Source organism: Grus americana, chromosome 2 (genome assembly GCF_028858705.1).
Source record: "Grus americana isolate bGruAme1 chromosome 2, bGruAme1.mat, whole genome shotgun sequence".
Classification (NCBI taxonomy): domain Eukaryota; kingdom Metazoa; phylum Chordata; class Aves; order Gruiformes; family Gruidae; genus Grus; species Grus americana.
The window spans coordinates 73394403-73420995 of NC_072853.1; the positions used below are offsets into that span (position 1 = coordinate 73394403).

The 26593-nt window shown below is 39.6% G+C and overlaps 1 protein-coding gene across 14 annotated transcripts in view; it reads right to left on the minus strand.

Annotated features, from left to right (window-relative positions):
• FHOD3 (formin homology 2 domain containing 3) overlaps nt 1–26593 on the minus strand; it is a 418162-nt gene that overhangs the window by 84847 nt on the left and 306722 nt on the right. For 10 of the 14 annotated variants that reach the window (XR_008575819.1, XR_008575820.1, XR_008575818.1 and 7 more), the window contains 4 exons: nt 18369–18470; nt 15747–16124; nt 12092–12217; nt 1228–1362 (listed from right to left, as the gene is read on the minus strand). Coding sequence is in view for 11 of the 14 variants with exons in the window: in XM_054816189.1 (XP_054672164.1) it covers nt 1228–1362; nt 12092–12217; nt 15747–16124; nt 18369–18470 (741 nt within the window). In the remaining 3 variants the exon portion in view is untranslated. The remainder of the gene's footprint in view (nt 1–1227; nt 1363–12091; nt 12218–15746; nt 16125–18368; nt 18471–26593) is intronic. The other 4 variants (XM_054816185.1, XM_054816187.1, XM_054816186.1 and 1 more) reach the window with 2 other exon arrangements.

A 26593-nucleotide genomic window follows, 5' to 3' on the forward strand; every position in this document is an offset into this window, starting at 1 on the left:
TGTAGCCAACCTCTAGCGAAATGTACAGATCTGTTATTCAAACAGGTCAAGCTGCCGAATGTCTTGGTAGCTTTTTTGGTCTGGGAGTTTCCTTTCTGAAAGATCATGTTGGCTGTTCATGGCAGCCTGCTGCAGCCTGATGATACCACTTAGAGGGACGGTTTTTGGAAGAGGCTTGAAGATTGAGACCTGATTGTTTCTGTTTCAGGAGAACATGGGCAGCTTTTGGCTGGCAAAGATCCTATTATGGTGCTCTTCCACCTTCCCTCTGCCTCTCATTTTCTTCTAAACTAGCTATCTTCTGGAGCCAGGAGAGTATCTCCTTCAACTAACCAACCAAAGTTGCTCCTCTTTCCAAATTCACTATGACACAGACTTACTAAAGACATTATTACAGTGAAAACAATCCTGCATACTAATAAACAAGATCACATGAATCCCAGTGCCATCTTTTCCATAAATACCAACTCTAAGGCTACAAAACAGTTATCTTCACCATTCTTTAGATTACTACATTATGTCTTCTAACTACTAAAAATATGTTTACTTTTCACTCCTGTTTATGAGGAAACAAATTGGTTTCTTAGTGTACATTCTTCAGACAGCTGGCAAACCACTTCAGGTATAGGCACCTTATCTATCCTAAAGCCCACAGCAGCCTTTGCTAATGCCGGTGCTGGGATTTCCAGGCATAGATTTAACAGGGGGAGAGGACTTGCTTCTTACTATTCTCAGGCAGCACACCCTGGGATCTCACAGCACACCACATGGTCTCAAATGTCTCAGAAAATGGAAAGCCCTATATTCAGCTGAGACCTCAGAACACTTTTACTTTGCAGAACACAAAAGCAAATAGAAGTCCTAGGGCTGTTCCTTCCTCCCTTCTTGATACCTTCCTCCCACTGTTTCACCTTCAGACCCTATGCCTCATTGAGATTATACTTTGAGAAGAAGTATATTAGCTAATAAAATCTGGCCTCTGCAGATATCCGGTCAGTATAATTGGCAAATACATGTCTGTCTGTAAAAAATTGCTGGCTTATTAAATGCTAAAATTCATCATGATGTGTTTAATAGATCAGTTCTTATAATACTTAGGTCAAGAAGGGTATCTAAAGAAACATACCAACTATTCATCAATTCAATTATTTTGCAATTGAATGTCTCCATGATTTATAGATCCATCGCACATTAAAGCAACAGACTGAGAGTAAATTTGGTTCCTACTTGAATTTGTTTCTTTCTTCACGTTCTATCCTTTGCAACCTTTCTTCTCTCTCCTGACGTCGTCTTTCTCTTTCTGCTGCCAAGGTCTCCTGGTGCTGCCGAAAAGATGATGTAAGGAGACCACCCAAAGCTGGCCTGCAGAGAAGGAAGATCAGATTTCTCAGTGTCATTTTTATTGATTATACTGGCAAAAAATGAGTAGCAATCATTCAGTAAGTAACATAATCCCAATCAACAGAATGACATGGCAATATTTACGTATGGATGCTTCAAAGCACTAGCTAAGTATCTTCTTGCTAAATTGATTTTAGATAATGTGACAGATAGGGTAGGCTTCTTAAACTGCTAAATTTCTGGAGCACAAATAAAGTACGTGTAAGAATTCTTCATTGTATTTTAACTGCAATATTGTCTAAATTTTTTTTTTACTGTATAATCCTGCTAACTGAAAAGCTGAATCCTATAATGGATTTTTTAAATTTTAAAGAAAAAAAAAAAACCCTGGAATATTTTTTCAGCATTTTCCAAACATGTTATGCAATGATGTTAAAAACAGATGTGTCACAATCACCTGAGAATCCCGTATACAGAAAAACAAAAGTAAAAGAAGATGTAAGATCTGCCCTTCAGAATTTGAATGCTTTCTTAAGTAGGGGTATACTTTTCCTTTATACATTAACAATTTCTGTTATCATTATTTCCTTGCTGCACGTGCTGCAAAAGCAAAATGAATCACGTATGGGAACATATCAATAAAATACACAGGGACAGCACAGCTAGTTATAACAATCATGAAGTGGCATCAAAATTGCTATAAAAAAATCAGAAGAAACGGGGCTGAAGGAGAACTGGTTACCCATTATCCTCTCCTTGCCCAGGGTAGGATTTAGTCTTCTCAAACCATTCTTGAAAAACTGTTTGTCCGACCTGCCTTAAAAATCCTTAATGATGGATGTACCACACCAATCTATTTCAGTGCTTAACTACGTCTGCCAGCAAGAATGGCTTCTCTGCTGTCTAGACTAAATTGCCTTTTTTTGGGTTTTTTTTTGCCATTTAGATCCATTCGTTCTTGTTCTGCCCAGAGTAAACAAAAAGAACAGTTTACTACCACCTGTTTTATGGCTAAGCCAGAATTAGTCTGAAAGGGGACTTGCTCTGCAGTCCTCTGACCATAACTATGAACTGGATGCTCCACAGTAGGTTGCTATTATGAAGGAGGCTCGATGTTACCACAAGCAATGTACACCCAACTTCTAGCTGTTGTTCAACAGGCTGTTAAGATGCATGAGATAAGATGGTAAATGCCCAGCCAAAAAAAGTGGGACTTTTTCCATCAGAAATGGCAGCCTCTGAAGTAAAGACTTCTCAAATATATAAATGTTTTTTTTTTTTGAGATGAAATAGCTTCAAGTAGCAAATACACTTAAAAAAGCTACATCTATATACCCTTATAGTTTTTTCTTGACATGGATTTTTTATTTTTTTCACTGCCAGTACTACTTTGGCTAGGAGAGTGGTTCCTCTTGCACATCCTTCTCCCAACATGGTGGTACTGGTACCACCAGCCTCTCACGTGGCAACAAAGCGACCTCAGAGTAAACATGTCTTTCTTTCTGTCTCTTACACAGGAAAAATCTGTATTGTATGGGGTAGCTTTATACAGATGTAAGTGTATCCACACTTATTGAATAAAACTGATAAAATCGAAAAGACGTAACATGTAGAGCTGTTTCTGTGCATTGTTGTAACATGAGTTTTACAATGAAAGGATTAATGAAAGAAATTCATACTGCCTTTTCTGAAAAGAAATTGAACCCCATCTAAAGGAAGGTTCCTAAACCAGCAATGCAAACCTGAATAAATTTCCATTACCTTTTAAGAACTCAGACTCTTTCCCTTATTTATTTACATGCCTATGGCTGCACAATGCAGGCATTTAGTGTAATGGCATCAGTTCACCAGTGAAAATAGGTGCAGGAGAAGACAAAAACGTTAATGCAAACCTATCTTTCCTGAGTGTCTCTGTCTGTGCAAGCAGGAATGCCACAAAACATAGCCGTTTCAGCCTCACTGGCAGCAGGGCAGTATGAATATAATTTCAATAATTTCAATAAATTGAATTTCAATATGTCATATCCCACCCGCATAAACATTACATAAGATGGTATAAAACTTGATATTCTGTAAGCCTCCCTGCTGGCACTCCTCCAGAGCTACAGTATCAATGCTGGATCACGCTCAAAACCATAAAAATCTCTAATATGCCTCAGCACTAAGGAAAGGGGAAAAAAAAATCCTCAAACTCTGACAGTCAAGTACGTGTGGTGAATTTTCCCTTGAATATATTTTAAATTTATTTAACCTTTGACCTTTTAGTGCATATTGCAAGAGAAAGCTCCCAGCAGAAACAGTAGCACCACTGTACTAAGATTCAAAAGCTAGAGCTCCATCCCTGTGGTAGCATGAAAAAACATGGCAATAAGGTAGGACAGATCATCAGAAATTGCTCTCGGAAGGCGAAAACTGGACAGTGCCTCGACATGAAGACATCTGGAAATAAACTGGAAGAGATGGCAAAAAGAGGGTCCCTATCAAGTCTGTGCTCGTATCTGTGCTGTGTTTGTAGCCTGCTATCCCATTCCATCCCATCCCATCCAGCTGCCCTGAAGTCTGCAAACTCCATTTGGAGTCAAAGGAAGTTATGACTTAATTAAACCTGAAGGAAAATTAAGGGGAAAGATCGGGTGATGCTGAGAGACCAAAACAGTGATTGTAGGTCTGCACGGCACCTAGCAGGTTGGAAACCTTCAGGTCTGATCAAGCTCTTTGGGGCTCCACAGTAAATACACATTCTTATCCAAGGGATTACAGGGGAATCACATGGACATGTGCTGCTTAGTCCTGCAGATGAGATTCTAACCCGACCTTGGTAGTAAAATGTCTCCACATGCCAAAACACCTTGTTCAGAGGTTCGATCTAGCACAGTTTGGTTAGCATTGCTCGCTCAGCTGAAATTTGCAGATGTATGAACAGCAGCCTCACAATCTAAATAAAAGATCAACAGCCATATAGTCAGGAAAAAAGCTAATGCCTAAGAAACTGCTGAACATCCATGTGCCATATTAGTTTGCCACCTCTTGGAAACTAATGGAATCAATAATAAATAGCCAAAACTTGGTATTTCACACAGGTTATTTTATAGGTCCATACTTCAGCTGAGTTACAAGCTACAGTATAGCACGCACACACATACCCGAGACAATTCATTTGTCCCAAACACAGACAGTTCTGGACCAATATACCACATACAACTGTTTATTACATGAAATGGTCAAAACTAACAGTCAAAGCTGCAAGAAGGTTCTGTCGAAACAGGTTACAATTAAACAGTCAGGAACATGGCCAGCTGACTCCTTGTGTGGCACTGACTTCTTCAAAAAACAATCAGGTTTTGGGTTTTCAGTCAAATTTAGAAAACAAGGGGCAACAAAACAGCACTGATATTGCTGAGTTAGTGCTCGCTTAGTGGTTGGGTCCTGCACCGTCCAGCCCACTTGACCAGACGCATCTTCCCTCTGCGAAGACCACACCTCACGCCGAGTGCTGAGACCATTTCTCTGTGAAACCTCATAAACTCACAGCTTCACTGTTGCTATCAAACACTGACTGAGCCGGTATTTGAGTGCATCAATCCTCTTTTTAATGTGAACTGCAACTGTAAATGAGCAGATAAACTCTATCCTTAATTTTCTACACGTGCATAAACTAAAACTGGAGGAAACAGGTGTTACTTTCAGGGTGTACAAACCCGTACAACAGCCAGAAGGAAAGCCAAGCAGTAAGAGGTATTCCTCAAATATTCTAAACAATCTGAAAAGGGATTTGTCTATGTTTGGTTTGTCTGTAAAATCTGTTTTTCTGTCTCTGTATCCCCCTGGCAATAAGGCTTAAAATAAATGTTCTCTTTCGCTGAAGTCATACTTGAATTGCAAATGGCAGCAGGACTGGCCAAACCAGCAGGCGGGAAGGCTTGGGCTGAGCCTTCAGGTAGTTTTGATGCTTTGAGGCTGTTTAAAGGGTCACAGTACCTTCAGGCCTTGGGAATGTTTAATTCTTACTGCTGTAGGCTGCATTTTAAAAACGGGTGAGCAAGGAAAAGGCTGGGGAAAAAAATCTGGCATTCAACCAAAGGTGGTAAGAGATTTTAACAGAAAAGAGTATGTGAATACTCAATGAAAGCATAATAGAGTGATCACTCACAAAATGGGGTTATAGCTAATATATGCCAGCATTTTAATGTTGGTGTCATATGTTACCAACTGGTAATATCAACCATTTGTTCAATTCTACAAATACAATCCAGAAGGATGCTTACTCTGACTACTATTTTTAGTCTGGTAGAGAACACAAGGCTATTAAGAATGGACTGTTAATACAAAAATATTAAGAAAAGCTTTCTTCTGCCTGCTGTTAAAACCAGCAAAAGCTAAACAAGCTATGTTATTCCACTCTCATTCCAGAAAGAAAACACACAGCAAGAATATGTCTAAGTCTGGGGATTTGTGAATATAGCTCCACACCACAGCATTAGGACCTGGGGACACAGAGGTCAGTAGTTACTTATCTTGCTGGGAAAAGACAGGAAAGAGCAAAGAATAGGAAAAAATAAAGAAGGAAAAAGAAGGCAACAAAAATATACACAGGGCAGAGGATATAAAACAAAACCATTGATTATAAACCAAAATTCTTCTGAATAAAAATTCATCTAACCTGACCTACTGCTTTTAACACAACAGTGAATTAGTAACACAAGATATCTCACACTATTGTGCAAGTACTTGCAGTTTTCTGACAATTCTCCATCACAGACTATACATTGTGAAAAGGAGTATGTGACTTGAATTACTCTTGCTGAAAATTGAAGAAAATATTTCTGTCTTACTCTAAGCCACTTTATCACAGCAAAATTGCAATTATCAACTTCAAATGTTCTTCATTCATGTTAACTCTGAAATACACCTCTTTCGTGGCTGCGTCTTCCTCTGTTAGTTGGATTTTAAAATTTTGCTAAATGGCAATGGATATCTATAGCAAGAATACAAAATACAAATGTATATTCTTGGGAGGTTAAAAAAAAATTAACAGATGACTTATGAGAGGAAATCTCTTTTGGTCACAAGGTTAATATTCAGGATTTTCTTTAATGTAACAAAGGTCAGAATCATTAATAACCTTAATAAGGAAGCACTAATTACCCATTTTTCCAAAGTGCTCCTGCTCCAGCAGTCATGGGAATGCTTACAGAGAAGAACAACAGTCGGCAGCTCCTACTCAGGCCTTAAGTAACTTTAAATGTCTCCTGGCTTTAACAAAATAAATCCGCTTTCCAGCTTAGAAAGAGACAAAAGAAGAGGCAAAGCTGCCAAGAGCCATATTGCTTTTCACAGTTAAAGAAACTCTCCGTGTGTTATGTCTCCCTACATGACAGGGCAAATTCAAAAGCGTGTTGATATAGGATTTTGCAAACAGACTAAACATTACTTGAGGAATCTTTACAAAACTTCTCTCAAAAATAAACACAAAATTGAGAGATAAAACTACTGACTAATGCTTCTTTTGAGAAAGAAACTTGAGAATGACCAAGAGAAGAACTGATTAGTGTTAGACTTTTAATTGGCACAGCGGGTACCTGGGGGTGACTGGTGCCCTCCATGCACACTGAGTGCTCAGCCAGCACCACGCTGCCGTCTGAAACCGTAACCTGGCTCATGCTTTCTGTTTAAACATATGTATGACCTATGATGAAGCCTACAAAGCTGCAGTCAAGAATACTGCTTAAACAGTAGTTCGACAAGAGGCTAAGCCAGTGTAAGCCACCGCTGCTTCCCAAATTGTAAATCATCAACTAATTCCTAACGTCGCTTTTCCTCTTCAAATCTCAGCAATAAACTTGAGGCTTTTGCCCTGGGCCGCTATTATCAACCTCCAGGCTATCCCTTCCTCATTATGTTATTCAGAGTGAAAGATGTGCTTGGCATTTACCACAAGAAAAAATAGCCACGGTCTTTGGTCTGAGAGCCTAGAAGTACGCATTAACACACAGAGAAGATGGTAGAAGCAGAGAGAATAGAAAGCCAAGGAAAGAGGAGCTGTTCTTGGGAGAGCAGCAGCTTTGTAGGCTGTCTAGTGGGTTTTGTTTCATAGGTTTCTTGGTTTTCCCTTAGAACTTAACAGCTGGAATAAGGTAACTCCAGAGTACAGAGTAATGATAGACGGCTAATGAAGAAAACGAGAAAAGAAAAAAAAGAGAACCTGCCAAGAAACTTCATCCAGGTGCACCTCCCTGGTGTTGTCAATTACAGGGACCTTTAATTTTACTAGAAAGTCTAACTGAAAAGCTGTTTAGCATTCTCAAGCAGGTTTGTTTTGTTTTGCTTTGCTTTTAATAAACATAAATTTGAAAAAAGCACCAGATTGCCAGAAAATCACTGTTCAGGCAGCTGGAGAGGGAGTAAAACTCAAAAGAAGAGTATTTGTGGACTTTTGCTGCACTTCATGTTTATGCTTCAGGTACGGTGTTTAAAGTGTCTTTAACATCAGTGGAGAAAAAATCACCTATAATCTGGTCATGCTGATTCCAGTGTCTGTGTGCACCTGTTGTAGAAATAAATGCTTGAAGGTATGTTTCCTTTAAAAGATATACAAGAACATGGACAGGAACACTCAAAATTCAAGGCCCTGCATCATGGGAGCCCAAGGTAATGTACTGCTATAGATCATAAAGCAAGTAAGATGGGAAACAGATTAAGGGATGTGAAACACATTGCATCTTTCTTAAGTCTATTTTCTAATGGTCTGGAAAAGTTGGAGAGTGCATCAAACAGAAATAATTTGCAAACGCCATAGCAGGCCCTGGAGATTTGGAAGAACTTCAGAGGGACCAGACAGAGGTGGAGACTAAGTTCACACTGACTGGCCAAGAGGATCCAGAAGTGGACGTTTGCGAACTGAACTTTCTGGCATTCGATTTAACAGATAGAGGCAAGAGAATGGGGACCATGAACTCCCACTCCCTCGGCACATGAGGTGCTCCGAGAAGGCAGCTTTTTGAGCTAGGCTAACCATGCTACTGTTCGACTATCAAGCCCAGTAGGAACCATCTCCTGGCAAATGCGTCAGAAGAAGTCCACCTTGGCAAACACACCAGCAGGATATTTTTCTGGCAACGGAATGACTTAAAGCTGGTGCTGAATTCAGGAACTCTTGCCTTAGAAGCTAGACTCCTGCAGTGTCTCCTCTAACTATGGTCATAATCAACAACGCATACACTTCCCCACCAAAAACACACTACGAGGGGGTGTGAAGCTTTGCAAGTAATGAGTTTGCCCCCCCCCGCCCCTTTAGGAAGTTAATTGGTGATTTAAGTCATGAAAAGTGGGAGCAGTATATTTATGGAGTAAAGCAGTCTTTGGCAGTTGAAAAGAGCAGGACTGGGTTATACTTCTTACGCATTAGGAGCAACTTTCACAAGCAGAGCGATATGAAAGAACCAATATACACTTTCTCCTCTCCCAGTGAAGGGCTGAACAGAAAGTGCCCTGCAATTTGCCCTCCTTCAGCAGGATTCCCATGGCTGCAATAATGCACTTCAGAAACATGGCTCTCCACAGGGGACCCAGAGAAATGAGAGAGAACAACAGTATTGCAAGAAGTTGGCAAAAGGCTGCAGCTGAATTTAGAAACTGAGAAACAGTCAAGTAAGCCTTTTCTTCTACTGTACAATCAGAAATATATACATTATGTGGATTTCCAAGAATGAAATCTAGTTACTGTTGCACTGAATTATACTGCTCTTTTGGATTCCCCACTGATCTTAGCCAAAGAGGGTTTTAAAAGTATGAATGTCAAAATGTCAACCACACTGGTTCTTTCCACCTAAGTCGTAGCTCTTGTTTACATAAGCAAAATGCAGCCAAGGGTTTGAAAAAGGCCTGTCAGGGTAACTGAATGGAGCATGAATCATTTCACTGGGCACTGCTCTAAATGCTGCTTCTTCCTTCCTCCTCATTCTCCAAGGTCAGATAAACAGTACCAGGAACTGCATGTGAAGCTCTTCCCTGCATGATAAAAGACAGTGATCTTTCTGTGGAGGCCTTGGATAACTGTAATCATAAGCCAAAAGCAAAAAACTCACCTTGGAGCTAGCCATAGATACGCATCTGCTTCTTATCAAGTGTCTTCCTCTCCCCCCTTCATCTTTTAACTTTTTTTTTGTGTTTGAATCCATGTAAATTTTTACCATCAGGAGGTAGGAAATAATGTTTACATTATCTAAGGCAAACACCATTGAAAGATGACTGTGAAAAATACCACAATACTTTCCACTTACTAATTAGCGCCGAGCGTTGCGTCGTGCACTACACAGACTGCTCTCCAGTGAGCAAATTTCTATCCATCGATCTCTGCGTGGGCATTTCTGCAACTCGTGTCTTTCAGGACAATGAAATAAAAGCAGGCTTCTGCCGTTCTTCAAAGCAGTCACATCATTAGAGCCTGCTGAACTATACATCTGCGATGGTGGCGCACTCAGAAAGAACAAGACTTGATGCAAAATGGCATCTGAACCGTAAATTTAATTATCTTTCAAGAAATAACCACATCTATTTTGCAGGCAACACGCAGCTGTGACATGCACACATTTTTCACACTTCTCAGAGCCTAATATATATAAAGCATCGGGCTGTAATATCCCTCAAATATAAGAATGCAGAAATCCTGGCGACTTCCACTACCGTGAATAGCGAGCTGCACATTTAAACAAGAGGAGAGAGATTTTTATCATGCGAGGTGGAAAGCAGTAAATGTAACCTGAAGGAAAGACAGAGATGCAACTCCAAGCACTGTGTTCAGACACTTAAAACATGCAAGAGAGATCTGATACTTGAAGGCAGAGCACTTTCCAGTTTCACGGAGAAAAGCAGAACGAGGTGTAATGGCAGGAAGGTGCTGCTAGACAAACCGGCCTCCAAAATATGAAATATTTTCCTAGCAGTGATGATAAATACCGGAACGTTTTCCAGGAGAAGTCATGCGCTGCCGCTTGAAAACACGTGAAGGTACACGGGGCTTTCATTTAGCTTCTGTGAGACCCATTACAGGTCACGACAGATGATTACAGAGCTCCCCTCTGGCCTGACTCTCCATGAATCTGCGAATTTTACAGCTTCATCCTGTGGGGCCAAGGCATTTTGGCTCCAAACCAGCAACGCACTTACGCGCATGCTGCAATGAAAGCTCGCTTCCTTTACTGGAGCAAGGCCAGCGCCATCAACCTCTTGCAGGACAGGCACAACTATCTTTAGCCATCTCAGCGTTTGACCACTTTGGGGTTTCTCTGCTGCAGTAGCAACCAGAAGCTTCCAACAGCAGGGGCCTGGGAACCTAAAACTTCAAAAGCAGCGGGATACCTTTAATTCTTGCTTATCTCGCATATGTTTTGCTAAGGTAAAAAAAGGGGGTGAAAATGCCGGTTTAGAGTTTCACTCTATTCGCTCGATTATGGTTTCACTCGGCAATAATTTAATTCAGATCAGGAAAGACAAATCGAGGCAAGTTACTCTAGGAAGATGAGCAAATGAAAAACGATGCCTTTCTCCAAAGATAAACTTAATGTAATTACTCACTTGAAAAAGAAGGATTAAATCAATACCTCATGGCTAGAAATACATGCATGCTGAAAGAACCTAACTTGAACCATTCTGAGTAGTAGACCGGAAAGGATGTGAGGCATTAGGTAGGTTCAAATGTATATAGACACACACACTAACATATATACATGTATTTCTATACGCATATAAAATTGTTCAAAAAAATAATAGCTAAAACCTAATTGGAATATAGACAAAGGATCCTGAAAGAGCTTTCAGTTCAAAAAAAGGGTGGGAGATGGAATTTTTAAGAATTAGAGGCCAGTCTGGCAACAAACAATCCAAAGCCCATCTGGCCTAATTGCAAATTACTTAATTAAATTATTATATTAAGTTATTTAATTAAATTAATTAAAAACTTCTACCTTTCCTCCTTAAACTCAGCATGACATCCTTTGAAGCTGTCATTTACATCAGGTTGTAACAGTCAGTTAATTTCTGGTGGTCCAAAGCTCTTGCCCAGAGGAATTTCTTTCATGTATCCATAACATTCTCCTATCTTTCTTCCTCCCCTAGTACCTTACACAATTCAAAAGAGTATTTTGATTGTTCAAAATACTGCTTTTTTGTTGCTGGGGTTTTTTTTCACATTTTGGGGGTTTTTTTCTGTTTAACATTTTTTTTTAAAGTAAGCTGATAACTGGTAGGTTAGTATGAGTTTGCTTTACCTACAGCGAGAAACATATTGCCATTGATGAAATACAATGAGATGTATCATGTATTTTCAAGGAAGGACAAAATTATGGCCTAGGAAATTCCGAGCTAAGCACATTTCCAAGATTTTATAGTTGATTTAAGATGATAGAAGTGAAAATAGATGTCTGAATTTATTTTAAAATATGGAAAGAAATAAAATGTGCTTTAATTCACCTTTTAATACTTAGAACAGCATATGCGTGAAGCAACTCTGTTTTATCCATTTAAGTGGAAGAAGAAGTAGGATGGAAATACATCCAGCCTTTAACACAAAGTCAGAGAAAGGCTTGAGAAAGAGTGGGAAATGAACACGTCTAGATTTTTGTACGTTCTCTTTCCAACACAGAAAACATTTGGCTACAAAATATTTCTAGTACCCATTCAGAACAGCTTACACTTATCTCCTTTGTCCTCACTATAAAGGAACTGTTGTGAAAACACTGATTTATTTACAAACCTGTCAGATTTGGTCTCTTGAGGCGGCGAGAGAGTTGTCCCATAACGAGAAGTAGGTGTCGTAGGGGCACTCACACCAGAGTAAGGTCGTGGAGAAGAGTAAGAGCTGCTGCCATAGCTATTGTATCTGAAGCAACGGGAAGGAAAAGAAAGGGAGACACAGAAAGAATGCATCAGCAAGCAGGCATGCAACAGTAAATCCTCTTGTTTAGGGGGTGGTGATGATCCCATACCCCAGAACTTCTCAAATATCCACCTTCTGAAAATATTGCTCTAATCCCAGCTTCAAAATATGCTACCTACCATCTCATTTTAATATCAACCATGTGATGGACATACTTGATTGAAATAGTGAGCTATTGGTATGGAAATTAATGAGAGATTAGAATGGTCCTCCCAAGTGACAACTCAGCACAGGAATACTTAAATTACTGCTCAGTTACTCAAATTTATTAGCTGTTTTGGGAGCTGATACCCAGCCATTAGAAAAGGGACCAAACCAGTCCATGTCAGCAGTATTCGTATCTAGTGAAATTAAGGAAAACAGTAACATTTCTGAGACATGATCTGAACGCAGACATCCCTTGATTTGCAAACGTTTGCGTTATAAATGAAAAGCATTCACATTCTTTTCAATTAAAGCAGGCGGTATTTTCTTTCCCCTCCCCCAACATAAGTCATAGCTTATGTGCCATTTCTTACAATGTCTGTAAAAAATCATCACCGTGGCTAAAAAGACATGTCTCCGGAAGCACAGCTTTAGGAATTTCTACCAGCCATTCCTTCCATTAAAAAAACCCCCCAAACCTGCTTGACTTCAATGTGAGCTTGCTGATCAAAGAGAAATTGTTTCCAGGACTCCTGGAACAGCCACCTCCCCAGAGTCCCTTGTATCATTGTTTTCACCCTGGCTCCCGTACTGAATAGAAAAGGCAGTTGTGTTGCTTTGCTGTGCCTTTTAACCATCGTACTTAAACAGCATGTCAAGGAGACACTCCCAATTTGGAAAAATGTTAACGTTTCTGTTCACAGACGATACCATTTTCCCCTGTGAAAAGCATATGATGCTCTGTATGTTAGTACTCCACCAGTCCAACTCATCCAAATGACGAAATTCAGTTCAGGAAAAAAGGCAACATCATTTGCCTTATTATAATTTATAATGTACAATATACCCTCCTTCACTGTATCTTTTCTCTGCTGCTGCTTCTCCCACACATACCAGCACTCAGTAATTTCACTCAGCAATTTTACTTGAAAAGTCTCGTTGTTTTCCTTCAGCTCCGTTTAGCACACTCATCTAGCCATGTGAAATTTCATTCAAAGTTTCAAGCTTCATTCCTGAGGGTATGACAGAATTGCTGCCTGCCAATGCCCATGTTAAAATCAGAATAGGTTTCAGTTAGGGGTTTTTATAATGGAAGGGATCATGCTTTAGAGAACACACCCCCTTTGGCAACAATTCCAGGTTTATGTTTTAGAAAACACCCCACCACCACCACCTATTTTTGAGACACCATGCTGACTGTCCAGGAACAGGGGAATAATTGTGGAAAAAAATGCTAACGTGCACGTTTCTGAGCTACAAAAGAAATTTTGCAGAATGGGAAATAATTGCCTTCCTGGCAATCCTGCCTTAGAAGAAACCTAACTAGAAACGGGAGACAGTTTCAGTGGTGGGCTGTGCAGACAGGCAGCGTGGGGCTTCCCAGCACAGACCTGGCACGGGTCTTCTCTCCGGCAGGCTCAGCTCAGAAAACGTCCTGCCTGTGCCCGTACCAAGTGAGTGAGGAGAAAACTCCGTTGCCCTGAGAACAACTCAGAGCTCATTCGGTATGTTCCTTACAGTAACAGAAACCTCCGTTTCCATTTCAATCAACTGAAAGGAGACCTTCGTATCAACCATTACATTTGCTTTTTTTCTCCTCTGCCCCTTTTTCATAAAAAGCTGACACAGCACAGTATACTTCTTCAGACCAAGGAATTTCAATTAGTCCAAAGATAATTCTCATTAAAATGGAGAGAACACACTTCTACGGACTCAGACCTACAAGTATTAACAAAATGAAATTCAGAGGGACTGGCCTGGACACAGCATCCCTATAAATCAAATTTAGAGGGAGACAGAGATACTGGAAGAGTAACAAGGCAAAACCTGCACACCGGGGTAAGCCTCTATCCTGTCCACAATGTTTATCTTTCTAAGCTTCCTCTGGTAGTGGCTATTTCTTCCATTTTCCCTTCTTATCTCATATACCGATGCAGATGCAATGGCCTTGTCCCAGAAGCCTTCACTCCAAAGAAACCCCAGACATTCACCTCTTTTATGAGCACCTTAATGCCCAAATCATGCAAGCTTTGCCCTCCTTTTTCTCCAGATAAACCCAGCACGATTCTCCCCCACACCACGCCTTTGATCCTATGCGGTAACTAGAAGCACAAGGATGGTCAGAGGAAAAAAATCACTGCAGAAATACTAAATATTGAAGGAACAGGAGGTACTTAGGAATCTACTCCCTAAAAAGTATAACTCTAACAGCAGCAGCAATGAGAGAGCAATAAATGAGCGTGAGATGCCTAAGGGAAAATTGCACCTATGCAGGAAAAGGTAAATTTAGAGGAATCCCAGGATTCAAGATGCAAGATGCAAGGAAAGACATGTGAACTAAGTCCCTTGTCAACAGCTACTTGGATTTACAGGCTTTTCAGAGAAATGAAAAAGCAATAAAACCCACCCACCTATTAGAAGAGAAAGATCAAAAATTAAAAGGATCAAAGGAATCAAAATATTTGTTCACATGCAGAAATTCAGAAGGACTGCTGGAGAAAGGAAGAAATAAATATGCTCACAATATATGTGTACATTTTCAGCACCTAATTCAAAGAACACTGCTCATTGGGAAAGACAGCTAAAAATCATCAACTTCTTTTCAAGGTGATTCTCTAGCATTATTTTTAGTGCTATCTATTGACAACCTGTTTTACTTGAAAACAGACTGAAACAAAACAATTTCTTTTTGTTTTGAAATGAGAAGGATGAGGAAATTAAAAATTAAAAACTAAGAGAAATGCATGAGGAGCAACTGAAGTGACTAAATGTTGTGGAGGGAAAACTGAGTGCTATGTTCTCTTTAAAGTGTTTAATCTACTTCTCTTATTACAAGCATGAGTTGAAATTGCACATGGCAGGGATATGCACTGTAATCTAATAGCAAATTCGGGATTTGGCAGTTCAGTCTTTGAAGCCAGGATTTCACCCCTGAATTTCAAGTGCTGATCTGATCTTTCTTGGTTTTATAGCAGAAGAGCTCCATTAATTTTCATGAAATCATGTCTGCAAATTACATTGTTGTAAATGAGAGCAAAATGGTGCTCCTTTCTGTGATCTCCCAAATCACAGGTTATTTATCTACTGCTGTAGAGGGGAGGCCAGGATACTTATTAACTATAGACCTTGAAGAGGAGTGAGATGAAATGAAAGCAACAAAGGCAAGAGGAGAATATCAATCAAATCAAAATACAGGCTTACAGGACTAAAGCTAATACAGTGTGTTCTGGAAATAATACAACACAGAGAGTGCATTATTACCACTATAAAACTCTTGAAAGGTGTTATTCATTTAGCTAAAAATTAATGTCAGCTGTATAAAATCTACCTGTTTTCCCTCATCACCTCTGCTTCCTTTTCTTTCACAGATGCTGGAGACTCTTCAAAGTCGTACGAGAAGAGGTGAAAAGGAGTATGTGGTACATAAGGTAATTTCTCCACTGTAGGAGATGCCTTTGGAGTAATGGATGCTGATGAATTTTGGGAAGAGCTTAGCAGTGCTGTCGCAGGTGAAGATGGTGATGAAAGGACAGAATTATGATGACAGACAGATGAGTCAGGCACAGAAGAGGAGCTGCTAGAAGAGCTCTTTGCTCTAGAGCAGGAGAGAGGCCACTCAGCTGGAGAAATGGCACTGGAGACAGCTGAAGAATCAGAGCACCGTGAAAGGTTTTCATTCACAGCCTCCCGTGCACCTGGCAGCCCACTGCAGGAGGAAAACATTGTGAGAAAGGGAAGGGAAGGAGAGAAAAAAAATGGAGAAAAGAGAGATCAATAGATGGTACTGCTTGGAGGAAAAAAAATAAAGTCAAGGAGAATCAGACTAATAAAAACTTCCCAAATTTAGACAATCATCATCTCTTTTTAAATAAAGTAAGAGAACTCACGTCTTTGTATCCCAGTGGGATTCTTCTTGGGGTTAGAAATCCTGAGGAATGGAAGCGACTCAGCTTAAAGGAAAGGAAGGGATTTAACCCGCAGGCTTCAGAATTAATTTTCATGAACCTTCTCGCAACCATTTTCTGAACAATTTTCAAGTATTTCAAGTTAGGTTGTAAGCATTGTCAGAGCAGTACAAAGTAGTCTCAACACGCTGGATAACGTGGTTCACAGAGTATAGATGCTTCAAGATACAGTCTGCATGACTGCCTCTTGAAGGCCAGATATCTGATTATCATCCTCCCTTGTGATCTGATAGTTTTACTAAAACCACTCATCCACCAAAGATGAAAATAAAAAATACCCAATATCAACACTGTTCTGTCAAAATTAATGTTTAGAATTATTTCAAAAGCAACGCCTTACCTGATCATTTGTCTAGACATGAAGGTACTAATTTCTCTGAGTGTCAGCATCCCATGTTGGTGTTAGAGACTTGCAGAGTTGCATCAAGAGAAAACACATCTGTTTTGCTCTAGTGAAGGCAGGCATTGGTGTGTGGCGGAAGCAGCAAGGCAGGTGAAAAGCCATGGGATCTGCACTCCAGGATATCTGCTTTCACTAGTATCTCCAGCATAAACCCTGTGCATGGGCTTTGGGCTGGATCATTCACCAGGTGGCTGATTTCATTCTCCTGAGACCACCTCTGCAATCCACCTCCAGGCATGCAAGGCATGGCCCTTGTCTGAGGAGTGTGGGTTTGGCACAGAGTATGCAACAAGAACATAATATATGGTACATTAGCATATGATGAAGTTAATCAGGAGTCACTGAAGCCAGGCTAGTCTCACCCTTCCTGACAGCATCTAATATGAACAGCCAGGGTACAGATAAATTCTTTTTATGCTACAGTGAAAGCAGGTATTTAGAAAAGTAATGGGAATATCACCCAGTATTATCAAAGTGACTATAATTTTAACAGACTGATGACCTACAAGCACATCACACCCTTTACATGGCTCTTTCTTGTTTGTTTTTTTTTTTAACAGTATTTTAGTACATTCATGCGATTTACTAATAACTTGTGTCTTGCTTTGAATTTTAAGAATTGGATTTGAGGAAATTATCACTTAATTTTGAAATTTCAGGCAACCATTGGCAAGATTTGCAGACTGGAAGATATTAATAACAACAGTACAGTATTTTCTTTGGAATTCGCACATTAAACAGTTTCATTTCTTCCTTCCGTGCTGTATAGCGTCTGCATGAATGTGGTTTATTAAAAAAAAAATATCCAATCTCATTTGCCGAGTTGCAAAGCCAAGCAATTTAACCTTAATCAAATGGCTGTCTGGAAGAAAGAACATATTTTCTTTCTTCCGATTTATTAGGATAAAGTTGCCAGATGCCAAATTCATATATCCCTCAGAAGTAAGGGGAAAATTTTACATGAGAATATTGTTTTGATAAGTGGTTTGTTTATATCCATACATATACAGATGGGCATGTATGTATAAAATTATATATGTCTATCATCAGCTTTGCCTCTAAGTAGTTCTCTCCTATTAAAACATGAACAAAATTGATAGAAATCGTAGGTGGCATTCAAAAAATGTCAATCTTCATAGCGACAGATATTGCTAATAAAGTGGTATCATACTGCTAATAAGGTTGTATCATGAAAACAAGGGTTAAAACCTAAGAAACCAAGCAACATCCTCAGCAAAGCACTGCCAGGTTTCACCATTGCCTTAAATAAAAAGATAAACCTAAGCCACGCTTAAAAGTTATGCTTTCTGCTAAATCTTTTATGATTTGTGAGTGTTACTAATTTTATACAAAGGCAGTGAGTACAGACAGTTCTTAGTGCATTGAGCCTATATAACTACACGTTTCCATTAACACACACACACCAACAAAGCTTTTAAATGCAAAAAGATTTCCTTGGGGGGTGGCTTTAACAGGGGATCTAGGAATGTGAGTGAAAAGGTAGATGCTGCTGCACAGTGGGGTGGTGAGTTCATGCCAGAACCTGAGGAAAAGGCGGAGGGGTGATGCTTAATCCCGGTACCTGGCTTTGACCTGCCTACCGGCCTCTTCCTCCCCCTCATCCTCAGTATTGGGCTCTGTGACTGGCTGTTCTTCTTCCTCCTCTTCATACTCTTCCTCCTCTCTGAGGTCAGACCAAGGAAAGAGGCATGCGGTGGGATGGAAAGAAGAGAAGGTGGAAGAGAAAATGATGTGAGTCCCCAGAAAAAGAAATGCAATGAAGTTAGAAATGGAAAGAAAACACTGAGGGGAGAGGGAGTTACGGCCCCCCTGCGTTAGACAACCAGCCACCTAAAATTTCCCGCTAAGTATGTGTTGGCACAAGGGCAGCTACCAATACAAAAATTTTATCCTCTCCCCGATTTAGGTTTTTTACTATTGATTTTTAAGACTCCAAAGATGCCATTCTTTTTCTCGAGCTTGGCCTTCCATTTGCTGCTGCCCTACCTGCAGAGGTGTTAATGGAAAACATTCATGACAATAGCAATGTTCAACTCGTTAGTCATTAAGCACTGTCTCTTTGGCTTAAAGCACAGTACACGCTGTGTCGGCATGGGACAGCTGGCACTGGACATCACACTTTCTAAATTAACACAAATAAAACATTCCTGTTAAGCAGCTGATAGCTCAACTGGAAAACAGAACAGGGTGAACCATTAAGTTAGAAATAACAGAGAGATCAAATCAGTTCAGGACTATTTGCAAATAGCAATATTTAAGTTATTGGATGCCAGTACATGAATTATTTCAGTAAAGAGTCATTAGTATGGTCAAAGCAGGCTTCGGTTCAGCTCTAATTCTGGCAGAGGAGAATTGTAAGTCACGCATAAAGCCTCCATAACATACAAACCACATAAGTAAAAAAGAAAACTGTATTAAACAAAACAAAAAAGCCTACATTGTCTGCCTCCTCTCTCTCATTTATGCCTTTCCTCCCCAAACCAACTGACTTGTGGAAGATTTAGAAAATATTCTCTCTTTGGACTTCTGCATTTGCAGTTGATCCAGTTCTCCACTTGATTTAATGATGAATACCATTAGGTTATATTCCATGCAAAAAGTAAAACATAGAAACAGTAATAAAGTTTGTAAGACACTCATATTCCTTGCATTTTCTTGAAAGCTGGTTTTCTTTTCTCTAATTCTGAAGGGATGCTCTGTGCATTTTTTTCCATTTAGAATTAGTTTCCATGTCATAAGAATAATGAATATTTACAGTGTGAGATCATGAACTCATTGAGTGCAATGCAAAGGGTCAATCCAAAATTTGTTGCATTTGTATGGAGTTAGTTATAGAATAACCAGGAAAATGGCAGCACCTGGAACTTTTCCAATACTCTGGCAAATATCTATGAGGTAGACATTTTCAACCATTCCTAAGGTATCACAGTGACATAACCATCTCAGTTCTCACCTCTCCATCTCCTTGTCTTCTCCACAAACATATATCTCCCCCATAGAGACACCTCTTGACCTCCACAAACGTATACATTGGTATACTAAAAAGAAACCAACCAAAAAAAGGAGTTGGCCAGGGGGCACTCATATCATCCCCTATCCTTACTAGAGAGCATCTCAATACTAGCTTTGCTATTATGTCCTGCGAAGGGCAAACGTCTGCATCCGCCAGTCCTACAGGAATCACATTTGGGAAATAACTCATGAAGCTCTGTGAGATCATGGTTCTCTGATAAGAGCACAATGCATCCTATAATGTTGATAGCACCGCTATTGCTAATACGAACAAGAGCAGCCTTGTTATTACTACGTTTTAAGCTGCAGATCGATGACATCAAATTCCTTGCTCTCCTCAACTGTCTCAAAATGCCCAAAATCGTAACTGAAATACTCATCGGATACAGTGGATCTCATAAATTTGAAAGGGTTCTTTGAGAGTTTATTCGTTCACATGAGTTCATGGTAGTAAGGACACGAGTTTATACAATATATGTTGAACTGGGAACCACTGGATTTACATTTGCACTGAATGGAAAGAGAAGGTGAGAAGAAAAGAGCATCCAGAACCGAGAGGGTTCTCTTGGTTAAGGATGACTTCGTAACACAGGATCATCAGGCCCCTAAACTAACATTTGCCAGGAGAGCGACACATCCTGGGTATTTTCCTTGAGATCTCATCATCCTGTCTTTACATCTTATGTTTATAACCCTGAACCTACCATTTAAAGTCTTGATACCAAGTTATTTACCAGAAGTGAAAGCTGTTCCCTTCCACACCATTCAGAGTTTTGGTTGTTAAGTATTTATCAGAATAGGATATTTAACTGATACCTAGAGGCCCGAAACTACTTTTACCCTACAGCCTATTTCCCTAGAGCCAGCCAAAGTCTGGAACTAAATAAGGACTTACTATTCTAATTTTAGGCACATGTTTTTGAGCTTCTGTGTAGAAAGTGTACAACTACCAAGTGAACCATATATTAAATACTACAGGTGAGCAGTAATCAATTAAAATATAGTCATCTGGCTTTCTTGCTGCTTTGCAAAGCATCATTCCAATCCATTATTGGGAAAATCTGATTCCCGTACAACTATGAAAATGAATATGAAAACACCCTAAATTAAGCCTTCATAAAATTAGGATATATGACCAGTCCCTCAGAAAAAAATTACTGCACCTTACCCTGGAAGGACTAGGTGTCCGCAAAAAATATCCTGAAAACCAAGCGGCTTTTAGAATGACAACAGAATTGTCCATATAAGCTCAGGTTAACAGTTGAAAAACAAACCAGGAAACAGAACTGTGATATCTCAATTTCCAGAGCCATCAATGACATATTTTGCTTAAGTACTAGCATTTACTTAAAAACATGATTAAAATAGAAATAGGTCTTCAAATGATACATGCTTCTTTCAAGTAAGCTGTGTAATACATCCATGTGCTGAAGGCTAAGTTACAAAACAGGGAATTAATTTCATTGTTAAGCCAGTTACTAGACTGAAACCCATTATCACATAAAGACCAGTTAGAGACCTGTAGGGTTTAGGTTTCAGTCTATAGGTAGAGATAGATACACTCCTGCCTGCAACGAGAAACAGAACTTAGACCAGGAGGTGATATGACCTACACGGAGCTGAAGGGAATGTTTAGCCCCCGTCCTCCTTCATGATGGGTTTTGAACTATTAATAATGTCACATGAAGGAAATACTTTTGTCTGCTGGGACGTTTATCTGCAATTTCGTTTTAGGAAGCAAAAAGTCAAGAGCCCGCTTCTCCGATGTTATGACTTGCTGTACTCTAAAAGAGTAGATCAAGAATAACAGCCCCTTAATTTGTGTATTATTTCAGAATATCGTATTTCAAAAGAACTATGCATATACAGCAACCCTGTGTGGCACACTTGTTTTTACAGTTTATAAACAGACATTAGCAAATCCCTAATGGGTATTGTTTCCAAGCTGAATATTTTGTTAGAAGTCAATCTCTTATTGATTATTGCATATGTATCTGAAGTGAGGATAATAAATAAGAAAACTGAATTAACAGGATAGAGCTCTAAGAAGTGAGTGTATGCAAACCATACACACACCCCATCTGCTCAGAGCTCATAGAGTACACCAAGCAGGTGTTACACGCCTGTTTGAGCAACTGGCTTGGTGGACTGGCATTCCCAAGGCTGCTGATAGCCGACAGCAGTACCTGCTCCACAAGAGTCAGATGCTGAGATTTGAGATGGACAAAATAATGAAAATTACTTTTTTACTCCTGACCCAAAAAGAGGACCACTATAATCAGCTGACTCAGATTTTCTTATGACAGAGGCTGCAAGTTAACTGACATCTTCTCTCCCCTCCAGCTGTCTAGTACCAGTGAAGTGGCTCTGTGGGCCCATCTTCATACCTTATCTGGTGGATTAATTTTAGAGATACCAGTCTGATGATTCTCCTGTCAGGCTAAGGATTCTTCCTACAAATCTCCTTGACTTCCAGACCAAAAGCTTAGAAGAAGCTTTGATTGGAAAGGTCTCTTCCTCTGCTAATATTAACTCTAGGAGGACAGCAGGTACACGGCAACTGGCTGGAAAAGCCAGAGGAAGGAGCTGCCTCTGCCTGTGTCGGCTGCAGAGATAACCGGTGGTGTTGTGGAAGTGGGCACGCTCCCCAACCTGGGGGAGCCAAGTTCGGTCAAGGGCAATTTGCACAACGGAAATAAGCACGTGCTTAGGAGAGATGCTCAATGCTTGGAAAGTCCTTTTTCAGCAACTAAACTCACAGTTTCAGACCCCTGGACTATCCCCAGAAAGTGGATCAGATTCAGATCAGAGGAGAGGGAGAAGCTCACAGGCAGGAATCAAGCATGCCGTTCTTTCCATCAAAGCAATAGCGTCAGTTGTTTCTCAGTATTGTTAGAGCACAGATATTCTGTCCATGAAAACAGACAGTACCTGCTAGCTAAATCTTTCCCAAAAGGTAGAAAAGGAAAACTGACTATTTATTAAAACAGGAAAACACCAACTCCAGAAAGACGACATTCTTGTAAAGCCAAGAACGTCAGACAGATGGATGCTCAAACAGAATGGCAGATTTGTGAATTCTTCTGGACCCTTCAGGGTTCTGTGTTCATTTCTGTGTGCAATGGAGAAGGGACAATGTGGAAAAGCTTACTTTCCCTCCCACATAAACAGGCACTTTGGTGTCAATGCAATAGTAGCATTAAATTAAGAAAAATTATTCAAAGGGAGGTTTTCAATTAAACTAGGTTGCAGAAGCCAGCATGTTTTTCAGTAGCACAGAGGAACCTACCCTGTTCAACAAAAGGCAACTATTTATCCTGAGGCAGGGAGGAAAGGCTTCAGCTAATGCTGAAGGATCAGATATATTCAGATAACCTTAAGGCTATTGCTGGGTTACTTTAGTTCCATGACAACAGTACCAGATTAAAAGTATTTAAAAAAATAGCTTTATTGCAGTGAAAACAAATTTCAAAATAATCACTGTGTTTATTTTCATCTTTAAAATGGATCACTGCTACAGGCTAATACCCCCACCAAACAAAACCCCAAACCCCCACAAGTCTTTATAAAGTATATCATCAGTCATGACAACTAACATGCATCTACTAGGGCAGAGTTTTTGCTCAGTTGTTTCAACTAAAGCTTGACATGAAAGTATTTATGTCAAATACGTGCATGCTTAAAAACACTATGAAAGTGCAGTTTATGGATAGAGAACCACTAGGGCATAAAATGAAATCCAGGCAAAGGCTTTGGAACTAATGGATTAACCTTTCTCCATTTTAAATAAACTATAAAAAAGAAAAATAAATTAAAAGAGCACCAATCAAACTTGTCCTGCTGATATTAAATAGCTACTCTAAGTTGCAGAGACACAAACACTAACAAACACAGACAGACGAAAGGAAATGTTAATCAAGGGACTCATCTACAAGTTTAGCTGAAGGCAGGGGCAAAGTCTGTAAGATGCCAGGCATCACACCTAACCCACACCAAACCTAGCCACAGCTAGGTGATTTTAAAACTAAGACACCACTCTGAAGACACTGACTCTCGCTCCAAAAAATGCCCTAGAGCTGAACAATGTGTACAAGGTTATCCAGCCGCTGTCCTCCCCTGGCTCCCCTCAAACTCTTCCCTTCACAGTTTTGATGAATGCAGCTTGAAGAAACTCAGGCTTTCTTTGTTCTAGCTTGTAGCCCAGAAACACAAGTTTCTCACTCCACCCTCCTCCAAAAAAACCCACAAACCCAAAGATATAGCTAATAGAGAAAACAAAGGCTGTGCTGAAGGAAAAAACCAAAAACCAAAGCCAGAAAATAAGCACGAGCACAGAAACACATTCTGCTCTGCTTGGTATGAAAGGAAATTTTTAAAGTGTAAGATATGCTTTAAATCACTTTAATTTAGGAAGAATTTGACCACTAATGTTTGACTATAGAACAATAGGAAAAAGGATGGTCTTGCCATAATTAGGCTACCAATGTTTTGGTCTGCACATACAATGCAGTTAATTCATGAGATAACAGCACATTAAAATATTTCCTTTTTGGTACATGACATCAATTTGCATAGGGCTCATTTAATGTTTACTAAAGCCTTACAAAATTTTTCCTTCTAAATTTTGCAGTTTATTAGACAAGTCCCTCAGTGTACTTCTGAGCCTTTTGCAACCAACCACAGAATTGTATAGAAATTCCTAAGAAATGCGAACACTGGACTTCAGTGAAAAAAGGGGTCTTGGAGTTATGAAGCGACCCGGAGAAGAAAGGACTGGGGAACTGTAAAGCTATCAGCCATTATTCCCACACTCTCTGAAAATCACCCTATGTGCAGTTAATTACTGATGAGGAATGTTCTTTCTCTCTCTTTCTCTTTGTAATTAAGTCAAGTGCTTTTCAGGTTAGCTTCTTTAAATTACTTTGACTTAAACTTTCACCACCTTTCAGAGGAGCAGCTCCTGACTAGGACTACAGGCCACATTCAGTGGAGTTAGATCACCATTAGCCATTCCACAATATTATTCTAAAAGAAATACTACAGTTGATCTCAAGTTTTTATTTCAAGGTGGTTCCCCCCCCCCTTCAAACCTCTGACCTGTTTTACCTCTTGCACAGCACTTGGAAAATTGCTTCTCTGAACCCCTCACAGGTGAACAAATAGAAAATGAAAAATGTTCCATCAAGGAAAGATCTTTATAAGTCACAGTGGATGTAATTTTATTTTCTTTTGCAATCACTTGCCATTGTCCTCAATTTATGAGTGAAATTCCACTTTCATAGGTTAGACAGAAGAAATCATAGCCAAATTCCTAAGTCCTTGTAAAACAAACAAATGCTTTGGTACACTTCTGCTTCTTCTTCCTTTCATCTATCCTAGCTGCCAGAAAAGATTCAACCAGTCTTTTACGTGAAAGCCGAAAGTGGTAATAACTTAAACATCATTTATTACTCTGCATAAAGATATGGCAATACACTTCCCTCCTCCATTAAAAACAAAACTAAAGAAACCACCTATTAACCTCCCTGCTATGTCTGACAGACAACTGCAGTTGGTGCAATTATGTGAAGATGAAAATACATGAAATGATACAGATAACAAGTTACTTGCGAAGCCTCAAAATTTGGCCTTCTGCACAGAAGAAAACTATAATGCATAACTACAAAGGTCAAAAGGAAAATTATCCTGGTACTTCTGCCCTAAATAAAGAAAACTGTTCAGAAAAAAAGTTGAGGAAATTACAAATAATGTAAAGTAAGTGTGTTCTCTATACTTTCATATTATGCTGTTCTTTAACTTTAGGTTACTGTTATTTTCTTATCCCTAAAATATTATCAGGAACCACTTTTCACACCTAAATAATACCTAGGTAATGCCTCCACACTTTTTTCATTGCTGCAGTTGGTTTATATAGGACACATCAAAGCAGAGCAAGACAGCAGAGTCCTGCTTAAGATAGTGGCAAGGCTGTGCAAAGACTTGCAAGAGTCCCAACTCTCTAATCATTGAACGGCATTGCTGGTTTTACATCTGTATGAGTAGAAGAGATAAAGAAACAGAATCATAATGTAGAAAGCAATAGGAGCAATAAATACTGAAACATATACAGAAAGAGAGAAGAAATGGTGTTTTCAGAGCTTGGAACTGCATATTGGTTGACACTTGAAGGTCACAATTACTGCCCCTTATTTCAAAGGGAGGGATCTGGTAATGGCATCCTGCCAAACTGCTGTCTTTTCTCCCTCCCATCCCATCGTATGTGCAAAAAAACCTTTCCTAGCCTCAGAGGATCATGTTTACAAATGCTGGGAACACACTGTGGAGGTGAATCCCCTAAGGCACATATAGGCCAGTGCACAAGACACTACCATGGGCCTCTGGAGAAACGTATTCAAATCCTGGTTGGGCATTACATTTCCTCAGGTAGTTCACCAAAGCTAAATACACTGGAGAAAAAAAACAAAACCAAATTAGGCTAAGTCATGCTGTGCTTTCATTTGCCATGCAGCTATAACCTCATTTAAGTCTCAGTGATTTCTTCATTCCTACTACAAGTCAAACAGGGAAAATCTACCACTGCATTTACAGCAAAGTCCAGTGCTGTCAACTGGACTCTGCACATATACCAAATATAAAATATTTCCTTTCAGCAAGATCCATAAAGAGCAAACACTACCTCTACTACAAAACCTGACATTTCCACAGAGGTATTTTAATTCAGATGAAAAGTGCTGGTATCAAGCTGAGACAGAAATAGGACCAGTACATGAGATA